This window comes from Sinocyclocheilus grahami, unplaced genomic scaffold (assembly GCF_001515645.1).
Source record: "Sinocyclocheilus grahami isolate Dianchi unplaced genomic scaffold, SAMN03320097.WGS_v1.1 scaffold338.1, whole genome shotgun sequence".
In the NCBI taxonomy this organism is placed as follows: domain Eukaryota; kingdom Metazoa; phylum Chordata; class Actinopteri; order Cypriniformes; family Cyprinidae; genus Sinocyclocheilus; species Sinocyclocheilus grahami.
Window position 1 is genome coordinate 1,266,181 of NW_015505517.1, and position 19,612 is coordinate 1,285,792.

The window sequence follows — 19,612 nt, forward strand, 5'->3', positions numbered from 1 at the left end:
AAATTTAAGGGGGTCTGAATACTTTCCGTACCCACTGTATATATATATATATATATATATATATATATATATATATATATTTCACACACATAAATGGTCATCTATACAAGCTTAGCAGTTAAGAAAATTACATTGTGACTTTAAACAAATACAACTCACCTTCCCAAAATCTCCAACAATTCTGCGACTCCATTGAAGTGCTCAGTTTCATAAACAAAACTAAGAACAAGAGAGACAGAGATGAATGCTTGCGCTTTATTCGTGCATTTGCAAATATTATGTAAACTGTCATATCCCTCACCGTAGAAAAATATTATTAATTTGTTTTCGTATAAAAGCTCTTAGTCCCAGGAATTTTCCGTAGATTCTGTGTAAGACTGTCTTCAGGTAATCTCTCTCCCGCGGGTCCTCGCTGTCAAACAACTCCAGCAGCTGACAGGACAACAGATGGGCACAGCACACAAAAAAGAAGGAGAAAAAAGATGATGAGCAAACAAACACTAGTGAAAAACGAAGGGATTGAGGGGATTTTTGAAAGAACATCCTCACCTGTAAGACAAATTTCTGGTCTATGTACTTTTTGGCAATGCTGGGTTGAAACTCCTGGCTCTCCAAAAAACGAATGAAGAACTCATATACCAGCTGAGAAGAGAAAAGAATAAGAGCTATTATTTCGAGGAGTTCTTTGAACTCAGCATGCATGCAGAGAAAGGTCAAAGGTCGTGGTTCAGTTGAGGTCACAGTCACAGGACACACTGCTACTGCCATCAGGGGTCATTCAATTATAACAGGTCGGGGAAAAAAAAGACAAGGATCACATGTCTGGGAATGTGGCTTTCATTATTGGACTCTTTTTAGATGAAGTAGACGAAAGCAGGGATTAATAACGAAACAAAAGAGAAGTTTTACCAGGAAGATTCTCCTTGAGATATGCATCTCATTTCTAAAGGAGTCCTGGAAGCATACAGTGAGTACACACACACACACACAGAGAGGGTCAGAGTGTGTGTACAAACCCCTTCAAAAATACACACAGAGAAACATGCTGAAACAAATAAAACAGACAGGAGCTCTACACAAGGAAAGAGGGACCAGAGTACACAGCAATATTCTCAAGAACCTCTACTGCATACACACACACACACACACACACACACACTCACCTGTAAATGTGGCCACGAGGCCTCTAGAGTGGGTTCATCCTCCTCTGGGTCAAACTCATTACTTTCACTAGGCGGAAGAGTTCGGAATATATTATAGGACACCTGAAAAAAAAAAAAAAAAAAGATGTAATATAACCATAAGAACTGCTGAATCAAATATTACAGACCATTCAGTGACTGTCTGAAGACAAGCTTTCTTGAAATGTCAAGCTCTAATCAGATTGACTTTATGCAACTTCTGGGAATCAGGGTGCACAGGTTTGTAATGTATCACTCAACCTGGCTGGAGCGTGTGTATTTGTAAGCTGTTTTAGGTGAACATTATTTTCGATTTATTTTTGCATTAAATGCATGTTCATTTAATTTTAGCACTTTTGTGTATTGGTATGTCTCTTTAGCAATTATTAAATTGCATTGGGTATATCAGCAATTTATTATATTAGCCATCTTGATCATTAAATACTACCATATCAGTCAACCATAATTTAAAAAGCTATTCAGTGTTTCAAGGCACTTACTGTCTTTAAAGTAATCCTAATTTACTGCTTTTGAACGGATGAAAACTTCTGACAAAAGAACGAGTCTTTAAAACCATTTTCAGACACTAGAAAATCATCTGAATGAACTATAAATTAATTCTGCTGCATGCCAGTCTATTTCTGTGCTATCATTGATTTCTACGGTGGCTGAGAAGTGCTTAACAAATCACAATTCTGAAAACAAAATAACAAATTACAAATGCAAATGCAAGTCTACAAAACAAAATAACAATTCAGAAAGCACAACAACAATTCAGAAAACATTATAACAAGTCAGAAAACACAACGACAAATCCAAAAACAAATTAACAAGTCAGAAAACACAATGACAAATCAGACAAACCGGAAGAGGTAGGTATAGTTTGAGGCAGCGCCATTAGTTTGGGTTTACTCACCGCTGACTGGACGAGACATCTGTCAATCAACGTATACAGGGAAGAACCAGCCGAAGAACAGCAGAGTCGTGGTAGAAAGTTCGGAGATGGTATTAAAGTAGCTCAGTTTAAATGTATTGTATGAATTGCCGTTACTCTGGAATAAAAAATACGGGGTGTCTATTTACATTTAGTTAAAAGTGGCTGTAAATCATCAGCTCCAGTGGCGCAGATGGATAAGCGCGTGGCCTTGGCCTTTTGACGCGATCGACCCGAGTTCGATCCCACCTTTTGCCAAACTTTTTTTCCCTCCCTTTTCAAATCTCGTATCACATCGTAAAGGCATTTATAGTGTAAATAGCATATTGCTAAAAATACTGCTATTTTCACTTAGTGTAAATAGAATCCATTGCTAATACGAGATTTGAAAAGGGAGGAAAAAAAAGTTTGGGAAAAGGCGGGATCGAACCCGGGTCGATCGCGTCAAAAAGCCAAGGGCACGCGCTTATCTATCTGCGCCACTGGAGCTGATGATTTACAGCCACTTTTAACTAGATGTAATATAGACACCCTGTATTTTTTATTCCATAGTAAAGGCAATTCATACAATACATTTAAACTGAGCTACTTTAATACCATCTCTGAACTTTCTACCACGACTCTGCTGTTCTTCGGCTGGTTCTTCCCTGTATACGTTGATTGACAGATGTCTTGTCTAGTCAGCGGTGAGTAATCCCAAACCAATGGCGCTGTCTCAAACTATACCTACCTCTTCCGGTTTGTCTGATTTGTCGTTGTGTTTTCTGACTTGTTATAATGTTTTCTGAATTTTTGTTGTGCTTTCTGAATTGTTATTTAGTTTTTTAGACTTGCATTTACGTTTGTAATTTGTTATTTTGTTTTCAGAATTGTGATTTGTTTAGCACTTCTCGGCCACCGTAGATTTCAGATTTACATTAATGTTCAACGTTTGAGTTTTTTTTTTTGAAAGACATTAATACTTTTATTTAGGAGGAATGCATTAAATTTATCAAAAGTGACATTAAAGACATTTATAATTAGAGATCAACCAATATATCGATTTATGGATATTTTTCCCGATATTTAAGCAGTTTACCATAATCGGATATCGGTTTTGCAACATCGGATTCACCGATAAACGCCGCCATCTTGTGGGTGTTTTGAGAATTGCATGCAGGATCGCCATTGCAGCGCATCGAGGGGAGACGAGACAACAACGGCATGGTGCATGCACTTGATTTGCTGTAGTTAGTAAACTTTATTTAACATAACAGCCATTTATGCACAAATTAGATGCATTACATAAATGCCTGATATGTAGTTTATGCAGCTTGGCTCTAAGAAATAGAGACCAACTCAGAGTCATGTAAAATAATCCATCAAGTCCTGTCCCAATAAAGACGTAACTTTGCCTGAATTAAATATGCAGCCATGAATGAGCGCATGTTGGAAATAAAAGCGCTGAATTTAATTCTCTCTCTGTTGTATATCTGCTCATCATTAGTCTCGTGAAGCCGCTTACATATTGCTGTTCACTCACCGGGTTGATGTGGTTGATGCGCAGGAAATGCCCCGGCACGGCCACCGCATGTAACTTTTAACAAGATTCACTTGCTTAAAATACCCTAAATTGTATTAACATTTACTATATAATCAATATTTCGCTAATAAACATCTAAATAAATACAACTCTATGGAAATTAATTATTTATCTCCGCGAGCGATCGCAGTTTGAATATAGTTCTGTGTAACTGCATAGACAAACCGCGCCGTCAGCACATCTATTCTAGAAGGACAAAAACATTATTAATAATTCTGATATAACATTCCAGTTGAGAAATGCAATAAAATACGATGTTTTGTTTGTTATATTCCAATATTCCAGAGAATATTATTCAGTGAATTAACATTATCCAGTAAATTATTCTTGACTCTGTAGCTATTAAACCGCTTATAAACCTACTAAAACTGTAGTTTAAAATGAAAATGAAGTTGATATGACTCCTGTCCTTTATTTATTTTCTCCATTTGAAAACATTAGACATTTATTTTTCTTATTGTTAATATTAGTGTTGTTGCTGTTGATGCTTTTTATAAATAAAATGTTTTTTTTATTGTTGTAGTATGAAGATTAATTTTAACATGGATGACTGCTAATTTTCAACACTTAAAAAAAAAAAAAAAAAGATGACTGAAAAGAGGAAAAACCAAAGTGAAGTATGTTCTTACTTCACTTAGTCATTTATTTACTTTACTTCAGTAAATAAATATCGGTTCTGCATATCGGTTATCGGGCACATAAACGTGCAAATAATTGGTATCGGTATTGGTTATAAAAAAATCTATATCTGTCGATCACTATTTATGTTACAGAAGATTTCTGTATTAAATAAATACAATCTTTTGAACTTCGTTCATGGAAAATCCTTAAAATTTTCACCAAGGAAGGAAGGAAGGAAGGAAGAAAAAGAAAATTGATAAGAAATGCTTCTTGATCAGCAAATCAGCATATTAGAATGATTTCTGAAGGATCCTGTGACACTGAAGACTGGAGTACAGGCTGCTGAAAATTCAGCTTTGCCATCATAAAATTGAATTTTTAAAATACATTCAAACGTTTTTTTAATTGTAATAAATTATAATATTCCACAATATTACTGTTGCTAGTACGAAGTCTGACTCTGAAAGGCTACACTGATTATTGAAAAATAAATTCACATTATACCATTTAGAAAATGTATGAATCGTGCTGCCCATATTTAGTTGACTCTATACGTGTCTTCACTCACCATTTTGACGACCTCTGGGTAGGCCTGTTCTGTGAGGTATCCTCGGCTGACTGTGACATAATCAACGAGCTCGTTGAGGGTTGAGCGCTTGTATTCTTTCATCTTCAGGTCTGACAGAGTGTCCATGAAATCAAACACAGCACAACACTGCTGAAGTTTCTTCAGGAACAACTCCGGCTGCTCCTGAGCAGAGACGTCTGTGCACAAACAAACACACACATATGAGAAAAAGCTCAAAAAGGCCCTGCTGAAACTTCACTTTGTGATGGGTGTGTTCACAATAGCACTTAAGTAGAAGGTTCAGGGTGTACTTCCATATACAGGTACATCTAAAAAATTTGAATATCATGAAAAAGGTCAATATTTTTTGTCACTCATTTCAGAAAGTGAAACCCATATATTATATTGATTCATTACACAGAGTGAAATATTTCAAGCCTTTATTTTTTTGAAGTTTTGATGATTATGGCTTACAGATAATGAAAACCCAAAATTCAGTGTCTCAGAAAATTTGAATATTGTGAAAAAGTTCAATATTGGAAAGTCATGGTGTCACACCCTAATCAGCTAATTACCTCAAAACACCTACAAAGGTTTCCTGAGCCTTTAAATGGTCTCTCAGTCTGTGTCAGTAGGCTACACAATCATGGGGAAGACTGCTGAACAAAAACACCTGCCAATGCCAATATAAAGCTTGGAAGAGTGTGGAAAATTTATGTTTTCGTCTGAAAGAAGAAAGTCATATACACCTAGGATGCCTTGAGGGTGAGTAAAGTATGGACTAACTTTAATTTTTGGGAGAACTAACCCTTTAAAGGCGAGTGAAAATTTAAGAAACCAGACATTGTAGTTTTAAACTACTCAGAACATGAAAATCACTTGTCATGATACAAATTAGCCCAAATGTGCAGTATGCAAAAGATCACACTGCGAAGGGTACTTTATCCCACAATGCAATGTGCTCTACTTGACAATCCATTTTCAATGATAAACACAGCAGAAAAAGAGATGACGATTTATACAAACTTGAATTAAGATGCTAAGTAGGGCTGGGCAATATAGCTAAAAAAATTTATCAACAATATAATGTTTCATATCGTTCGGTATCGAACATTTTTTATAACCTTTTTTTTAAAACAGTGCAATATAAAAAATTTTTTTGTATTATTAAAATAAATAAAAATTAATTGTATTTTTTAATTAACTCAATTTATTGAGACAAACAACATTTTTTTTTTGTTTTAACAGTAATAAATAAATAAATAAATAAAACAAATATCTAATTTCTAATGTTTTACATGCAGATTAAATAGGTTAAACTTTTGGCTTGTCTCCCGAGGCCACAGGAGGGCACAATGAGCAAAATAATGCAGCACATTAAATTGTCAATGCAAGGAAGTAACTGTCTATAAAAAAACGTGCATTACGTCTAAATGAACTCATATATATATATAAAATATAATTTCGTAAATTGCATAAACAATTATGAACAAAACAGCATCACGTATTTATGCATTGCTTAATACAAACAGCCGAATCGCCCATCACACAGATTGCCTTTAAAAACGCAGTGAAAAGGAAAAACCTCCACAAAAATGTGCGACGTTTTTCTAAAAGTTTAAGCTGTTTTAACTTTGCATGGCTGTCTACATCTCTTGTGTGAGACGCGAGTGCAGCAGTCGTATTTGTCTAGAAAACACGCTGAATATGCGTTGTGTGAATGGCTTGGTTTCGGTTTGAACCTAATCAAGATCTTCCCCGCATTGAGCTTCTATATTTCTCTAAAGACTAAGTTTGATACTTAGCGAGTCTCGGCGGTCTGAAAGAGATTCCTGATGCAAATCTTAAAGCTTCCCGTAGATCTTTGCTGAATTCGGGTCGATGAGAAGAACCAGTTTGAGTCAGTGTTACTTGATGAATGGAAAGGACTAGGCCGAAGAAAGGCCTGGCACAGATGCTTTGTATCCTGAAGCGTTTTTCTCACATCATCTTTGCTTCTGACTGAATCACCGACTGGGGCGGGTCCCTGGAGCCGGGCCTTTAAGGTCGGAGAAGATCTCCGCCTTTCAAGATGGGCTTGTCCAATGAGCAAAATGGAATTTCCGAGCGGGAGGTGGCAATTGCTGGAGGGTTTACGACCCTTTGTTCTCTAAGCATGGTAATTTGCAAATGGACTTAAATCGAAATTATTAACGATTCTCAGGGCCCTGATATATATTGCCTATGTACCACCATATAATATGCACGCTTGTTTCGATCATAAGAAGGCAAATTCATAGATACTAAACAAGGTAAGATTACATATAGTGAAAAGGGAGGATCAGGAATGGGTCCTCTCACAAGCATACTAAAATAGTCTAAGAATATCAAAGACAAAATACACAATGACAATAATATACTCAATGGCCTGAAGAAATATGTGTGTTCATTCAAATAACGGTTTTTCTATGAATTAACTAGAACACAGTCATTTCTACTCTGCTTTTCCTTGGGACAAGCAGGGATTTTCCCTGCTTTACATACTTTTGGCCAATAAACCCAGTGATATCAGCGTTGGTTGCCATGCAACAAAGAAGCCTGTTCGACTTCCTGGGGTGTTACGCATTCCGGGGGGAAGGGTCCATGGGTCCTCATATGGCTTGTTAACTGAGGTTACAGAGTATTTGTCATATAAAAAGAGAATATATAGTGTGTTGGATTGGTCCAGACGCTACAATCATCATCACCGCATCTCGTGCTCCACTGATGACGCTCCCTGACGCACATCTAACATTGGATTGTACTATTATTTTAAATTCAACTAATATTCATTCTTTACTCACAAGCTCCTCATCACAGGCAGGCACAGCACTCATGTTCGTGTGTGCTGTCTGCGTCACTCATAGCACATGCCTATATCGTGCACTATATCGAACACGTTTTATATCGTTATCGAAGAAGGTCGATAAATATCGATATTGTTTTATCGCCCAGGCCTAATGCTAAGTCATTCTACATTTTTAATTATAAGATGATAACTGGACATAAATCACTAAATTTAACATGCAGTGCAATGGAGGTCAATGTATCATACAACTGTTTTAATCATACACTGCTGCATAATGCCTACTCACATACTAATTGTAAACAATTTGTATGCTCTACAGGCTGCAAGAAGCAGTGTCAGTTCTCAATGCAGTCCTGCAATTTAGATATCATGAAGTCTTTAACATAAATAAAGCAAATGACTTCTGCAAATGACGCACAAGGCTGCAATTCTAAACCGCTGTGATTCAGTATTACAGGTCACAACCCTCACGGAAAGATACAGAATCACAACATCCAAGGAATCCAACTCATCATATGAATCTATGACTATCCAGTTGCATTTAAACATGAACATCCAAAAGGTCAGAATACAAGACACAACAACACTGCTACAGTAGAGGACATGCAGATGAACATCTAGACAAAAGGCATCCATACCATTGCTTAAGTTAGACACACTCACAGTGACAGTCATTTTGGCTCAGGTGATTCAATCACGTGCGGTTATTATCATTTGTGTCCAGACTGATTTTTTTGTTCCTGTCAGTTTAACAGTCCACATGGTTTTGAGGTATTAAGAGATGCTTAAATAAGAGATCTGAAGCATAATAAACTAAACAGAGGGTCTGCAGACATTAAAGAGAAACAGATCTCCAAGGTGCAGTGGCACGTTCATATATGGTGATGGCTTGAGCCTCGTGCTGCTTCACAAACCTGGGTGGGGAAAACCCCACTTCAATGGCATGGTGGTCTTGGATTACTTTAAAGAGACTGTTTGTGTGTGGTTTTAAATGCACAGAGAGAGAGTACTGGTTACAAAGTTGTGTCCAGTTACTTACACAGACATAGTGCGTGTGCGTGAGTTGTTCCGACAGGTGGAACTAGCAGGTGACTTTCACAGAGCCAGAGAAGGAAATGTACTGTATGCATTTAACGCAAACACACACACACAAGCAAAAACAGTTCCCTGAATCTAAAGAGAAGTCTTTTTTCACTTAGGCATGAAATCTCATGTGTGCAGAGTTACAAAATAGTTGACTTGGTTGTAGATATGCACAGATAATACAATAAGCTCAAATTTTCCTCACATTATGGCTAGGGCTGTGCGATATGAACAAAAAAAAAAACCTATCGCGATTTCTTTGATCAATTTTGCGATTTCGATTTTAATCACGATTTTGACACACACAGACATGCTTTACAGTCATAAATGCATTCAGTGTGAATTTGAAACATATTTCCAAAAGAAAACCAATTAGAGCTTTATCAAAAAGCTATAACATGTGACATAAGGCAAAATAATCACTAAGTAAAGGTGTAAAAAAATGTCTCTATGAAAGGGAAAAAAAATAAATAAAAAATCCCGTGTCCAGGGATTTTTTTGCCATGCATTGGTCATAGAGCTCTTTGTGGTGTTGCCTCAGATGTTGTACTAGATTTTAGATTTTGCGCCAAGTTCACACGTACTCCGTCTGCAGTGCGTATACAGTATGTGTATGCGGTGCAGAAGCAGCACGGACTCATTTTGCTTTCGCACAGGACGCATTTGCTGTCCGCTCCTGATCCGCGGCTGTTTAACACAAACACAACATTTATCCATTATTTTGATTTCAAATCCAAACGTTGTTTCTGAAAATGCTTTTTCAGCATTGTGATTCTCTTTTATCACAGTACAGTAATACAATCTTTCATAGACATTCACGTTTAAACTCAATAAATATAATTTTAAATAAAAAAATAAACCACTACGAGTGCCTTCTATTATTGCCTTGTTTATCTAAAAGTGCACTTTTCCTTGTTTTAAATCTAGCCAAAAAGCCATGTGCTGACTGTAAAACAGTAGACTTTAATTATATGCATTTATGGTGTAATTACTAAATTTCCATGTCAATCCATGTTCATTTTTACCGCGAATAATGCGCTGTCACTTTAATTCAGCGCGTGCAGCACAGCAGAAATAGACTCCGTGCGGAAACGATCGCAGCATGACTGCTGCAGACGCACCACTCCTGGAGCGCACTGCCGGACCGCAATCGCGTGCAGTGTGAACGCTCTGATCCATTAACATGGGCACGGAAAAAATACGCACCACAGACGGAGTGTTAGAACCTGGCGTTACGTTTGTATGCCCGCCCGGTCTGTTCTGTTCTCATGCTCCATTTAGGCGTGCTGCATTCTGATTGGTTCGGATAGCATATTGCGGGGAGGTCGGGGGCACGGAAAATCATGCTATAAAGCGATTTAATGATGATTTCGATTAATCGCACAGCCCTAGTTATGGCTGAGAACTGCTAAATGGTAGTTTTAATATATATATTTTTATCAAAACAAATTAAATAAAAACTCAGTTATAAAATGTTACAAGTGAATTTAGGCATAACAACAATATAATGTATATTTCAGACAAAGTATATTCATTTTGAGGTCTGCTATGTATTAAAATTCACTATTTAAAAAAAATTACCTTTAATAAGCTTTTTCTAGCAAAGAAATACGGTAAAAACAATGCATGAATAAAGAAAATAAGCACAATTAAATATGCAATATCAGCCCATAAATCCAACCTTGACCAATATTATGAAAAAAAAGATCTATTATGATGGATAAAGCACCAATAAACCTTGACTGGGACTTACCAAATTAGTTTTACAATTGGAAGAACCGTACAACCAGAGTGATTCGTTCGCGAAACGTGCAGCATTTTGGGCTGTATATTAATTTTCGAGTGCAGTCAGAGAGAGCAACACAGTGTTGTTGTTTTTTTTGCAGTGACGTTGCAGCTGGCATGAAACTTCCAAATAGCAATTCAGGAAACATTTTTAAACAAAAACTTTAGTATAAAAGTGCAATAAAACAGAGTGGTTTTCTTTGCAATTAATGCACTAAAGTAAACATAAAACATGTCTCGTAACCTGCAACATCAGAAACCGCCTAGCCGAATTCCTCAAAAGAACATTCTAAACGGTCACATAAACATGATACGCAGCAATGAACTAATTCTGAACACACTGAACTCGCATTTGCAAAAGTGACAAGTCATGGTTGTGATCCAACTAATGGGCATGACAGAGCGTTCTGCACTCATACCATCGTTTAAGATCAGTATCCAAGTGAACAAACAGAACCTTTCGCTCCACTTAGCCTGCTGATCTCACACATGTCCACATACGGTCAGAACCAGCCCCCAAAACACCAAACAACACAGAAGACAAAACGCTAATAGACAGACATCTACAAAATGACAAACATACACCATGACCACCCGCTCTTCCCTTTCACTCACTCAGACAGGTCTCTCTCTCTTTCTCTGAATTTCTTCCTGCGTTGTTAGCTCCAGGGAACTGGTAGTGAGTTGGAAGTTAAAGTATTTGAAAAAGTAAATCAAACATGACTGTTTGTAAGCCTCGTGTGTGTGTGTTATGTGTACGGTGTATGGTGCACAGAGCTGCACCTCCACAGAGGAACCCATGAGATCAGGTGTCGGATGGCCGAGCTGAGCCCACGGAAACACGGACAGGCTCTGTGTCTAATGTGCTATTTTCTGCCTTCCTCATTTAAACTCAAGCCAGCAAGGTCAGAGGCACAGCGCGGATCCCGGAGAGGAGGGGCAGGAGATTACGATGGGCTGGAAATGTATCTATTGTGGCCAGAACACATGGCTTAATAAGAGCCTGGTAATACTACTAGGAACACACCACACAGACCAAAACTCTAAGCATCTATATTTACAAACATCTTCCAATGAACTATCTCTTTCAAGACTTTATTTCTCATTTTTACTAGCCATCCAGAACCAGTAGGCAACTTGTTGGCAGGTCAGTGTTTTCCTTATGTAAAATGACATTGTGCAGCATCAGCAGTCTGACATCCAGCTGGAGAGAGTGTCCCACGCAGATGAGATACAAAAGATCACATCTCTCTGTTGATGCTGCTTGTGTTGCCACGTCCCACTCACCTATAGTTTCTCTCCGCCTCTAGACAACACTTTTTCTGTTTTAAGGTTCTCAGACAGTTTGTACACTACTGCTCAGAAATTTGGGGTCAGAAAGTAATTAAAACGTATTCAGGAGCAGGATGCATGAAATTGATCAATAGTGACAGTAAAAGACATTCATAATCTCACTAAATATCCAAATAAGTGCTGTTCTTTTGAATGGTATTAATATAATAAATATATTAAGCAGATCAATTGTTTATAACAGTGATATGAAATGTTTCATGACCTCCAAATCAGCATAAGAGAATGATTTCTAAAGGATCATGTGTGACACTGGAGTAAAGTTCAGCTTTGCCATCATAAGAATAAATTAAATTTTAGAATATATTAAAACACTTTTTTTTTTTAATTGTAATGATATTTCACAATATTAACAGCATTTCTATTCAAATTATTTTGGCTTGTATGTGAACAGGTTAACGACAGTGCATCGAGTGCAACTGAAGTCATGAATTGACTATTAATTATTTTCTATAAAGGTTCAGTGTTAACAGCTAAGAGGAAGTGAGTGGTCTAAACCTCCGCCTTCAGGTGACACACCACTAAACACACCATAAGTCTCTTTAGGAAAGCAAAGTGATTCTACAGTGCCATCTATTGGCAACTGGGTTTCGTTTGATACTTCTGTCCAGTAAATATCCATAACATTATAAACGTTATGCTGTAGTCTGTCTTGCTTTCTCTCTCTCTCACACCCCCCTTCATGATCATTTTCACTGTTCACTAAAGGGATGATTCACTGTCATTTACTCACCCTCATGTCATTCCAAACCTGAATTAATTTCTTCTATGAAACATGAAAGAAGCTCTTTTCGGAAATGTCTCTTTTGGTCAACAAAGCATTCAACAAAGTCATTTGGTTTTAATGTGAAAAACAAATTATGAAAAAGTAAGCAGTTCAACATATACTTCCTCATGCTTTCAAGACTACAATTTTTGCAAATTCGACAACACCTTATCTAGGTTAGCTAGCTAGATAACGTCATCTTCAAAAAAAGTGAAGGGAATCTTGTGAAGTGAAGTGAATTGAATTTATGAAGTGAATCTAATTTTATACAGGCCAAGCATGGTAGTGATAGCAATTTGAAGATCATTGGAATTGAACATGTGTCATTAAACATTAGAGGTGGAGATAGACTTAAGACGGTTAAAACATGAGAAACGTATTGGATACATAAATTGGATGCTCTCTCATATCCTGGTCTTACTGAAGATATTGAGTTTTCTCCATTTTTGTAATAGATAGATGTGTTTGTAGGTGCTTTTTATTGGTTTTGTTCCACTGTCATGTCTTTTGAGATTTAGAGATATGATTCTTGGGTTGAATGTTTTCTTTTTTTTTTCCTTTTGGGATGGTTTGATATTTGTAAATACCCAAGAGACAGCTAGTGATTAGATCCTGAAAATGTATAGTCACAGATGTATTTATTCAGAGGAAGTTTTTAAACTCCTAAGAGACATCTAGTGGTTAGATCTTGAAAATGTATAGTCACAGCCTGGTGTATCTATTGAACTAGTTCTCATTCTCTATTGTCTAACACCCTGACGAAGGCCTGTTTGGGCTGATACGCGTTGGTGTTTTTTAACATGTAGCCCTGTCTTACAATAAAGGCTTTTTATATTTTGCCTGCTATGTGAGTGCCTAGATGGATTTTTTTTTTGTTTCTTGCAATGAGATCCACTTTTTGTTTTTGAATCTAATTTATCTGGATGAAAAATTAGCAGCCACAACGATTTGAAATACATCACAGCAAAACCAAACATTTAAGTTTCCAAGGCATAAAAGAGATGAACAATTAACAGTGGCAATGCAGCACTGGCCCAAAAGGACAACTATTCTGTCAGGTCTGAAATGCTCACACACTGGCCCTGGGCCAGCAGGCCATCTTTACTGTTGAGTCACGCTGTAACACTTGAGACTCTGAATACAGAAAAGTTTCAGAGAATTACGTTATAAATTCTTTTACCAATTTGACAATCTGGAGATGAACAGCTGCTAGGTGTTTTTGTTTTTTCTGAAGAGATTTAGAAAAATATAGCATTACATCACTTGCTCACCAATGGATCCTCTGCAGTGAATGGGTGCCGTCATAATGAAAGTTCAAATAACTGATTAAAATGACTTTATAGCCAATCAACTGTCTTGTGAAGCAAAAAGCTGTATATTTGTAAGAAACAAACCCATCATAATCCATTAAATCATTAACTTCAAAATAGGGCTGTTGATTTAACATGTTAATGTGGCACAATTACTAAATGCATTAAAATTATTACCATATTTAACGCACCCTGTACCTGTCGTGTATAACATCTTACATTGCATGCAGTTGTTACCAAATATGATACAGGACAATGACTCATTGTGTGATGTAGCCTATTAGAATTCAGTTATATGCAATGAAAATTCAAGATATGAGAGCAAAGAATCCTTTGGTGAGCAAGTGATGTAAGACTAAATTTCTCGTAATTTGTTCAGAAAACAACATCATGGATAGCTTGATGGTAAGTAAATCTTCAGCAAATTTTAATTTTTGGGTGAACAATTTCTTTCAACATTATTTTACAAATACACAACAGTTGCCAATGTACAAAAATGCAACTGTAAAATTCATATTTTGGCTATCATGTCCGTGACTAGTATTATGCTATGAACCTCATCTTCACTAAAACATGACTACAATTAGCCTATCATATCACTCACACACCATCTCTGCGACCTTTGAGGGAGTGACCCCTGTAGGGAATGAGAAGCTTTGATTCCTCCTTCCCATAATCCTTACTGAGCGTTCTGCAGGGGGTAAAGGTCATCAATATAGAATAGAAACACGTTCAGTCACTCCTGCTCCATTTCTTAGTCCATCAATGAATAGAGCTGACCTATCTAGTCAATATCTTTAATAGTGCATGTGAATCACAAGCAGAACACAGTAATTTTCTAGGCAAGGCAGTGAATGTCTGACATGAAACAGGTGAATCTGACAACAGCCTGTTCTTTGATGAGTGAACAATTGTATTTTACATTCATATATGATGAGAGGTAAACAGACAAATCCTCTGTGGCAATGGCCAATCAGACGCACTCTACAAATACTAGCTAAATCAACCTGTTTGACCACTCAACACACTAATATGGATTCAAAGGTTATTTAGTCAAATAAGTCAGTCTCTTTAAAAAAAATACACGTTTGCAGCACTGAAAAAAAGTTATATTACAGTTCTAATAGGGATGCACATTTATCATTTATAATCATTAAGTATTTCTATTGATTCTGTAATTTACGTTTTTTTAATTTGATAATGAAATTTAACTACTGTTTTATGTTACATAGAAAACAGACTCAAAATAGCGCTTATGATTACTTAATCACAGTAGCCATTATTTCCAATATTTTCTATTAATTGTGCAGCCCTAGACACTTGTTATAAGGTGTGTGTGTTTTTAACTTTAAAGGAGAAAGAAGAAAAAGCAAGTCAGACCAATGGACAAATGCAAGGCACATGATTGCACACACCCACGTTTTCACTCCATCACACATGCTCCACAAAAACAAGCTCTTCAGACACACAGCCAACTGACATAAAACTGTAAGCCCTCGGTGAAACGGACAGATTTCTGCACTGATCTCTCCTCATTTAATTTTAGGTCTGCCAGCACCAACACCACAATTCTCAGGCAAGCTTCAGGGTGACAAAACATTGGATACGTCTCTGCATCTGTTTGTTTTCTTGTTTGTGAAGGTCTCTGTGTCTCCTACAGCAACTGAGGGTGATTCAGTAAATACTGGAAAAACATTTATAATACAATTGAATCCACAGTATTTGCATAATGTTTACTAGCAGATAGCAGAAAATATTGCAGATCTGTACTTCATAAAGAGTACAAGTCATCATCCTAAACAAGCACAGACAAGTCAAGATGTACTATCTAAAATGTTACAAGCTTACTGAAGCTGCACAGAGCCATGATGCATAAGCAAAACTGGTTATATTTTAAACTGCATACTACCATACTACATTTACTATCTGTGCAATTTGCAGCATGTGTACTGTGCATATTTGCCAAAATGTCCAGCATATACACTACCTAAACTTATTTTAATTTGCAATAATTAGGGATGCTCCAATCAACATTTTTGCAGCCGATACTAAGTACCAATTTCTTGTCATGGTGATCTGTCCATACCGATGCCGATTCTGATGCTTCAAGCTTTATATAGACGGTTTTATCGGACGCACGCGCCTGGCCCGAAGTTAACTTCTGGTCTGTGTTTGTTTATCAGTCTGGCTATGGTGCCGGCTACAAACGCAGTTAAAGTTAAGGTGATGAGTAGACTGAAGTTGGGCTCAGGTGGTTGTGCTGTGGGATGTGTTTCCTATACATTTATTTATTTGTGGCGCTCGCCACAATATCAAAACTGACTGATTTTCCAAAAGGCTTCGTTGAATAAACATGAGCACTGCACGTTTAAATATCAAAACGAGGCGCAGTGGTTTTATATCACTGTATTTCTGAAGGGAGACTACCTTTAGAAAATTTTCAATGTCATTTTCGTTTCATCTTGCATGTTATATGCCTGATAAAGCAGCGTTTGTGAGCTCAGCGCTGCTTTGTGTATAGCCGTTACCGGGGAAACCTCTGTTTTTCCAGCTTTAAAGCACCTGCTGGCAGAGAATGAATTAGCATTTTCAGTAAGTCCGTCTGATTTACGCAGCCAACATATTTTGCTTTTCTTATATCCACGGGCATTGCGGATAATCCGCAGGTCGGGTAATAAAAAAATGCATTCTGATTATTTGCGGGTGGGTCGTTAGTAGAGCCCGACCGATATGGGTTTTTTGGGGCCGATACAGATACCGATATTAGGGGGTTTAAAAAAGGCCGATACCGATATATCGGCCGATATTCTTTGTGTATATTATAGTACAGTACCAGTAAAAATTTTGGACACTTTCCCATTCGTGTGTCCAAACATTTGACTGGTACTATATATAGAATACAGTATATGCATAAACAGAATATATATACATAAACAAATTTTTTGCAATGGTCACTCAAATGTGGTGATCAAACACTTATAATGGTGACAGATATGTAAGGGCATTTAAAAATTTAACAATAAACTTTACTATCCAAAATGAGTCTGACATCAGTGCACTGAACAGTAAAGTTGAAGTTTATTCAACTTTAATTCAATTCAATTCCATTCAACTTTATTCCGTTGAAGTTTATTTCACTTCGGAACATTCATTCACGGGTTTGCGCTACTGACTTCACACACACAGACGAAACTTACTAGAGAAGTGTGAAGTGTGACATAATATAATATAGGGGAGCGCGATGCACAAACGGGGGGGTTAGTTGTAACACGTGGTTTGAATATTTATTTTACCAAAGTAAAAAAAAAATTTTATCTAAGTTTTTATTATTCATTTAAAATATGACAAATCTGCTATTATTTTAATCTCCAATCTGTTATTTATCAGTTCAGATCGTTTTTTTAATGATTTGATTACTAGCAGAAGACACTAACCAGTTTTAAATTCCAGTTGCGCAGATGGGGCACGTTGTAACACTGCGTTACAATGTGTTATTCTATGACATTAGCGATGTAATTTACACCATTTACTTTAATTAATTTTAATGAGAAACAAGTGAATAAAGACTGACAGTCAATGTTTAATGTTTAGAAATTATTATTTCAAGACATGTAAAGCATTTTTGCTCGTTTATGTGGGCCGTCCCAAGCATGGTTGCAATGTGTTCATTGTCAAACTCCAAAATCAGATTATTTTTAATTCTTAAAACACTGCATTATTTTATTTTAAAAAATAAATAAAAAATGTATATATATATTACAAATAAATTTTTGATAAATATATTTATAAATGTATTCTTTATTTAAAATATTTTATTAATATATATTTGTATATACATATAATCTAAAAAATACTAAATAAAAACCAAATAAGAAATACTACTATTGTAATTTTTCATTGTAAATGAGTATTTAAGAAAATTAATAACAATAATAATTTTATTTTACATTATAACTGTAAAATTACAATACTAATATTTATAGCTATAGCTTAATTGGTTTTCTATAAGTCGTGTGAACATATAACACATTTGAATAAAGAGCAGCAAAGAATATACTACATAATGTTACAATATATAGAAAATAAAAATGTTAGATCTAGTTAACCCTAACCCTATATATAAATACATGAATATATTTTGGCCAGAAATTTTTTTTTTCGTACACTGTAAAAAAATTCCGTAAAATATAATTAAATAGTAACATTTACCGTAATTTACCGTAAAATATACGGTAAAAAATCGGCAGCTGTGGTTGCCGGAATTTTACCGTAAAAAATACGGTAGCAACATTTGAGGTTTTACGGTTTTAAGTTAAATTTACAGTTAAATACCGTAATTTCATTAACTGATATAATGTTAATATACCAACCTATTGAAGTACTGAAATCTGTTTTGCAGCTTTGTAATACACTGATAACCACCAAATGCAGGCGATGAGAAAGTCACACGATGAACCAAAGCCCATCACAAGCACCTTTTAGATAATAACACATATAGAAGCTGCACAGTGTCATTCACACAAACACTAAACATCATCACGGTAACACACATGAAACTGAAATAATGCAATAAACATTCATTTAACAACATTAGTTGTAACACACAACCCTAATATCCAAAACTGATCAGAAAAAAATAAACATAGTTATTTCAACAAAAAAACATCAAATTTGAAATATAACGCAGGGAATTCTGGGAATGTCAATTTACAGTTATTTACTGTAAATTATACGGTCTTTTTCACTTACAAAAACGGTATACTACCGTAAAATTAATGTCCAACACATGTAATGTCCAATACAGTTTTTCACCGTGTATAGTAGGGGAATTTACCGTTAACCATTTAACAGGTTTTTACTGTAGCATTTTTACAGTCTTTTACCGTTAAATTCACGGTAATTTTTTTACAGTGTATGGGTTAAGAAAATCAAATATAGAAGAGTATGATAAATGCAAATGTATTCTCTGACATTTGAAAACCAAGCGTCACATTTTGCGTTTTCCTGCCTCGGGTCAGTTTATCCTGCTAATGAAGCGGTTCCTAGAGCTTAACCTTTCTGCAGTGTTTGTGAACCTGCCACTTTAGTGACCTTCCCGTTAACTATTCCTCGTTACTCTTGCACTTTCTGGATGCGGCTCTCATCGCCTCCGTTCTCATGCTGAAACAAATCGAGCAGAATCATTCATAAAAGCGAGTCGGAAGCATAAGGATACGTGTTCCCAGTGCAGCTTTATTAAAATGCATATGTTTAATTTATGATCCAGGACGTTCAAAGGGGATCAGCTCTCTGGGAATGAAGTCCGACATTCCTTCGCCATATGTATTCCCTCCTGCGTTTTCATTCATCCCGGCCGCTGTCTACATCACAAGAGCGCGACGTGTCGAGAGAAATCCCACCTGAAGCTGAAAAATCATAATGCATTACTCTGGAAAGCACAATACTGGCTCAGCTTCACAATTCACCAAAGTTTCCCAAGGAAAAACACTCCTCTGTTCGTGATGATTGATTTGAGTGCTCTTAGTGTTTAGGAAGAAAGGAGTGCTGGAGTAACTTTTGATAGGTTTTTTTTCTCCTAGTTGTGCTGTTGTTATGTGTTTTTTTT

General features: G+C 36.3%; 1 protein-coding gene across 1 annotated transcript in view; it reads right to left on the bottom strand.

Annotated features, from left to right (window-relative positions):
• Positions 1–19,612, bottom strand: part of LOC107602926 (serine/threonine-protein phosphatase 2A 56 kDa regulatory subunit epsilon isoform-like) — a 39,716-nt gene that overhangs the window by 8,743 nt on the left and 11,361 nt on the right. Inside the window, exons 3-7 of the mRNA XM_016295549.1 lie at positions 4,887–5,083; positions 1,164–1,265; positions 550–642; positions 302–432; positions 160–219 (exon numbers count right to left, since the gene is read on the bottom strand). Coding sequence (XP_016151035.1) covers positions 160–219; positions 302–432; positions 550–642; positions 1,164–1,265; positions 4,887–5,083 — 583 coding nt within the window. The remainder of the gene's footprint in view (positions 1–159; positions 220–301; positions 433–549; positions 643–1,163; positions 1,266–4,886; positions 5,084–19,612) is intronic.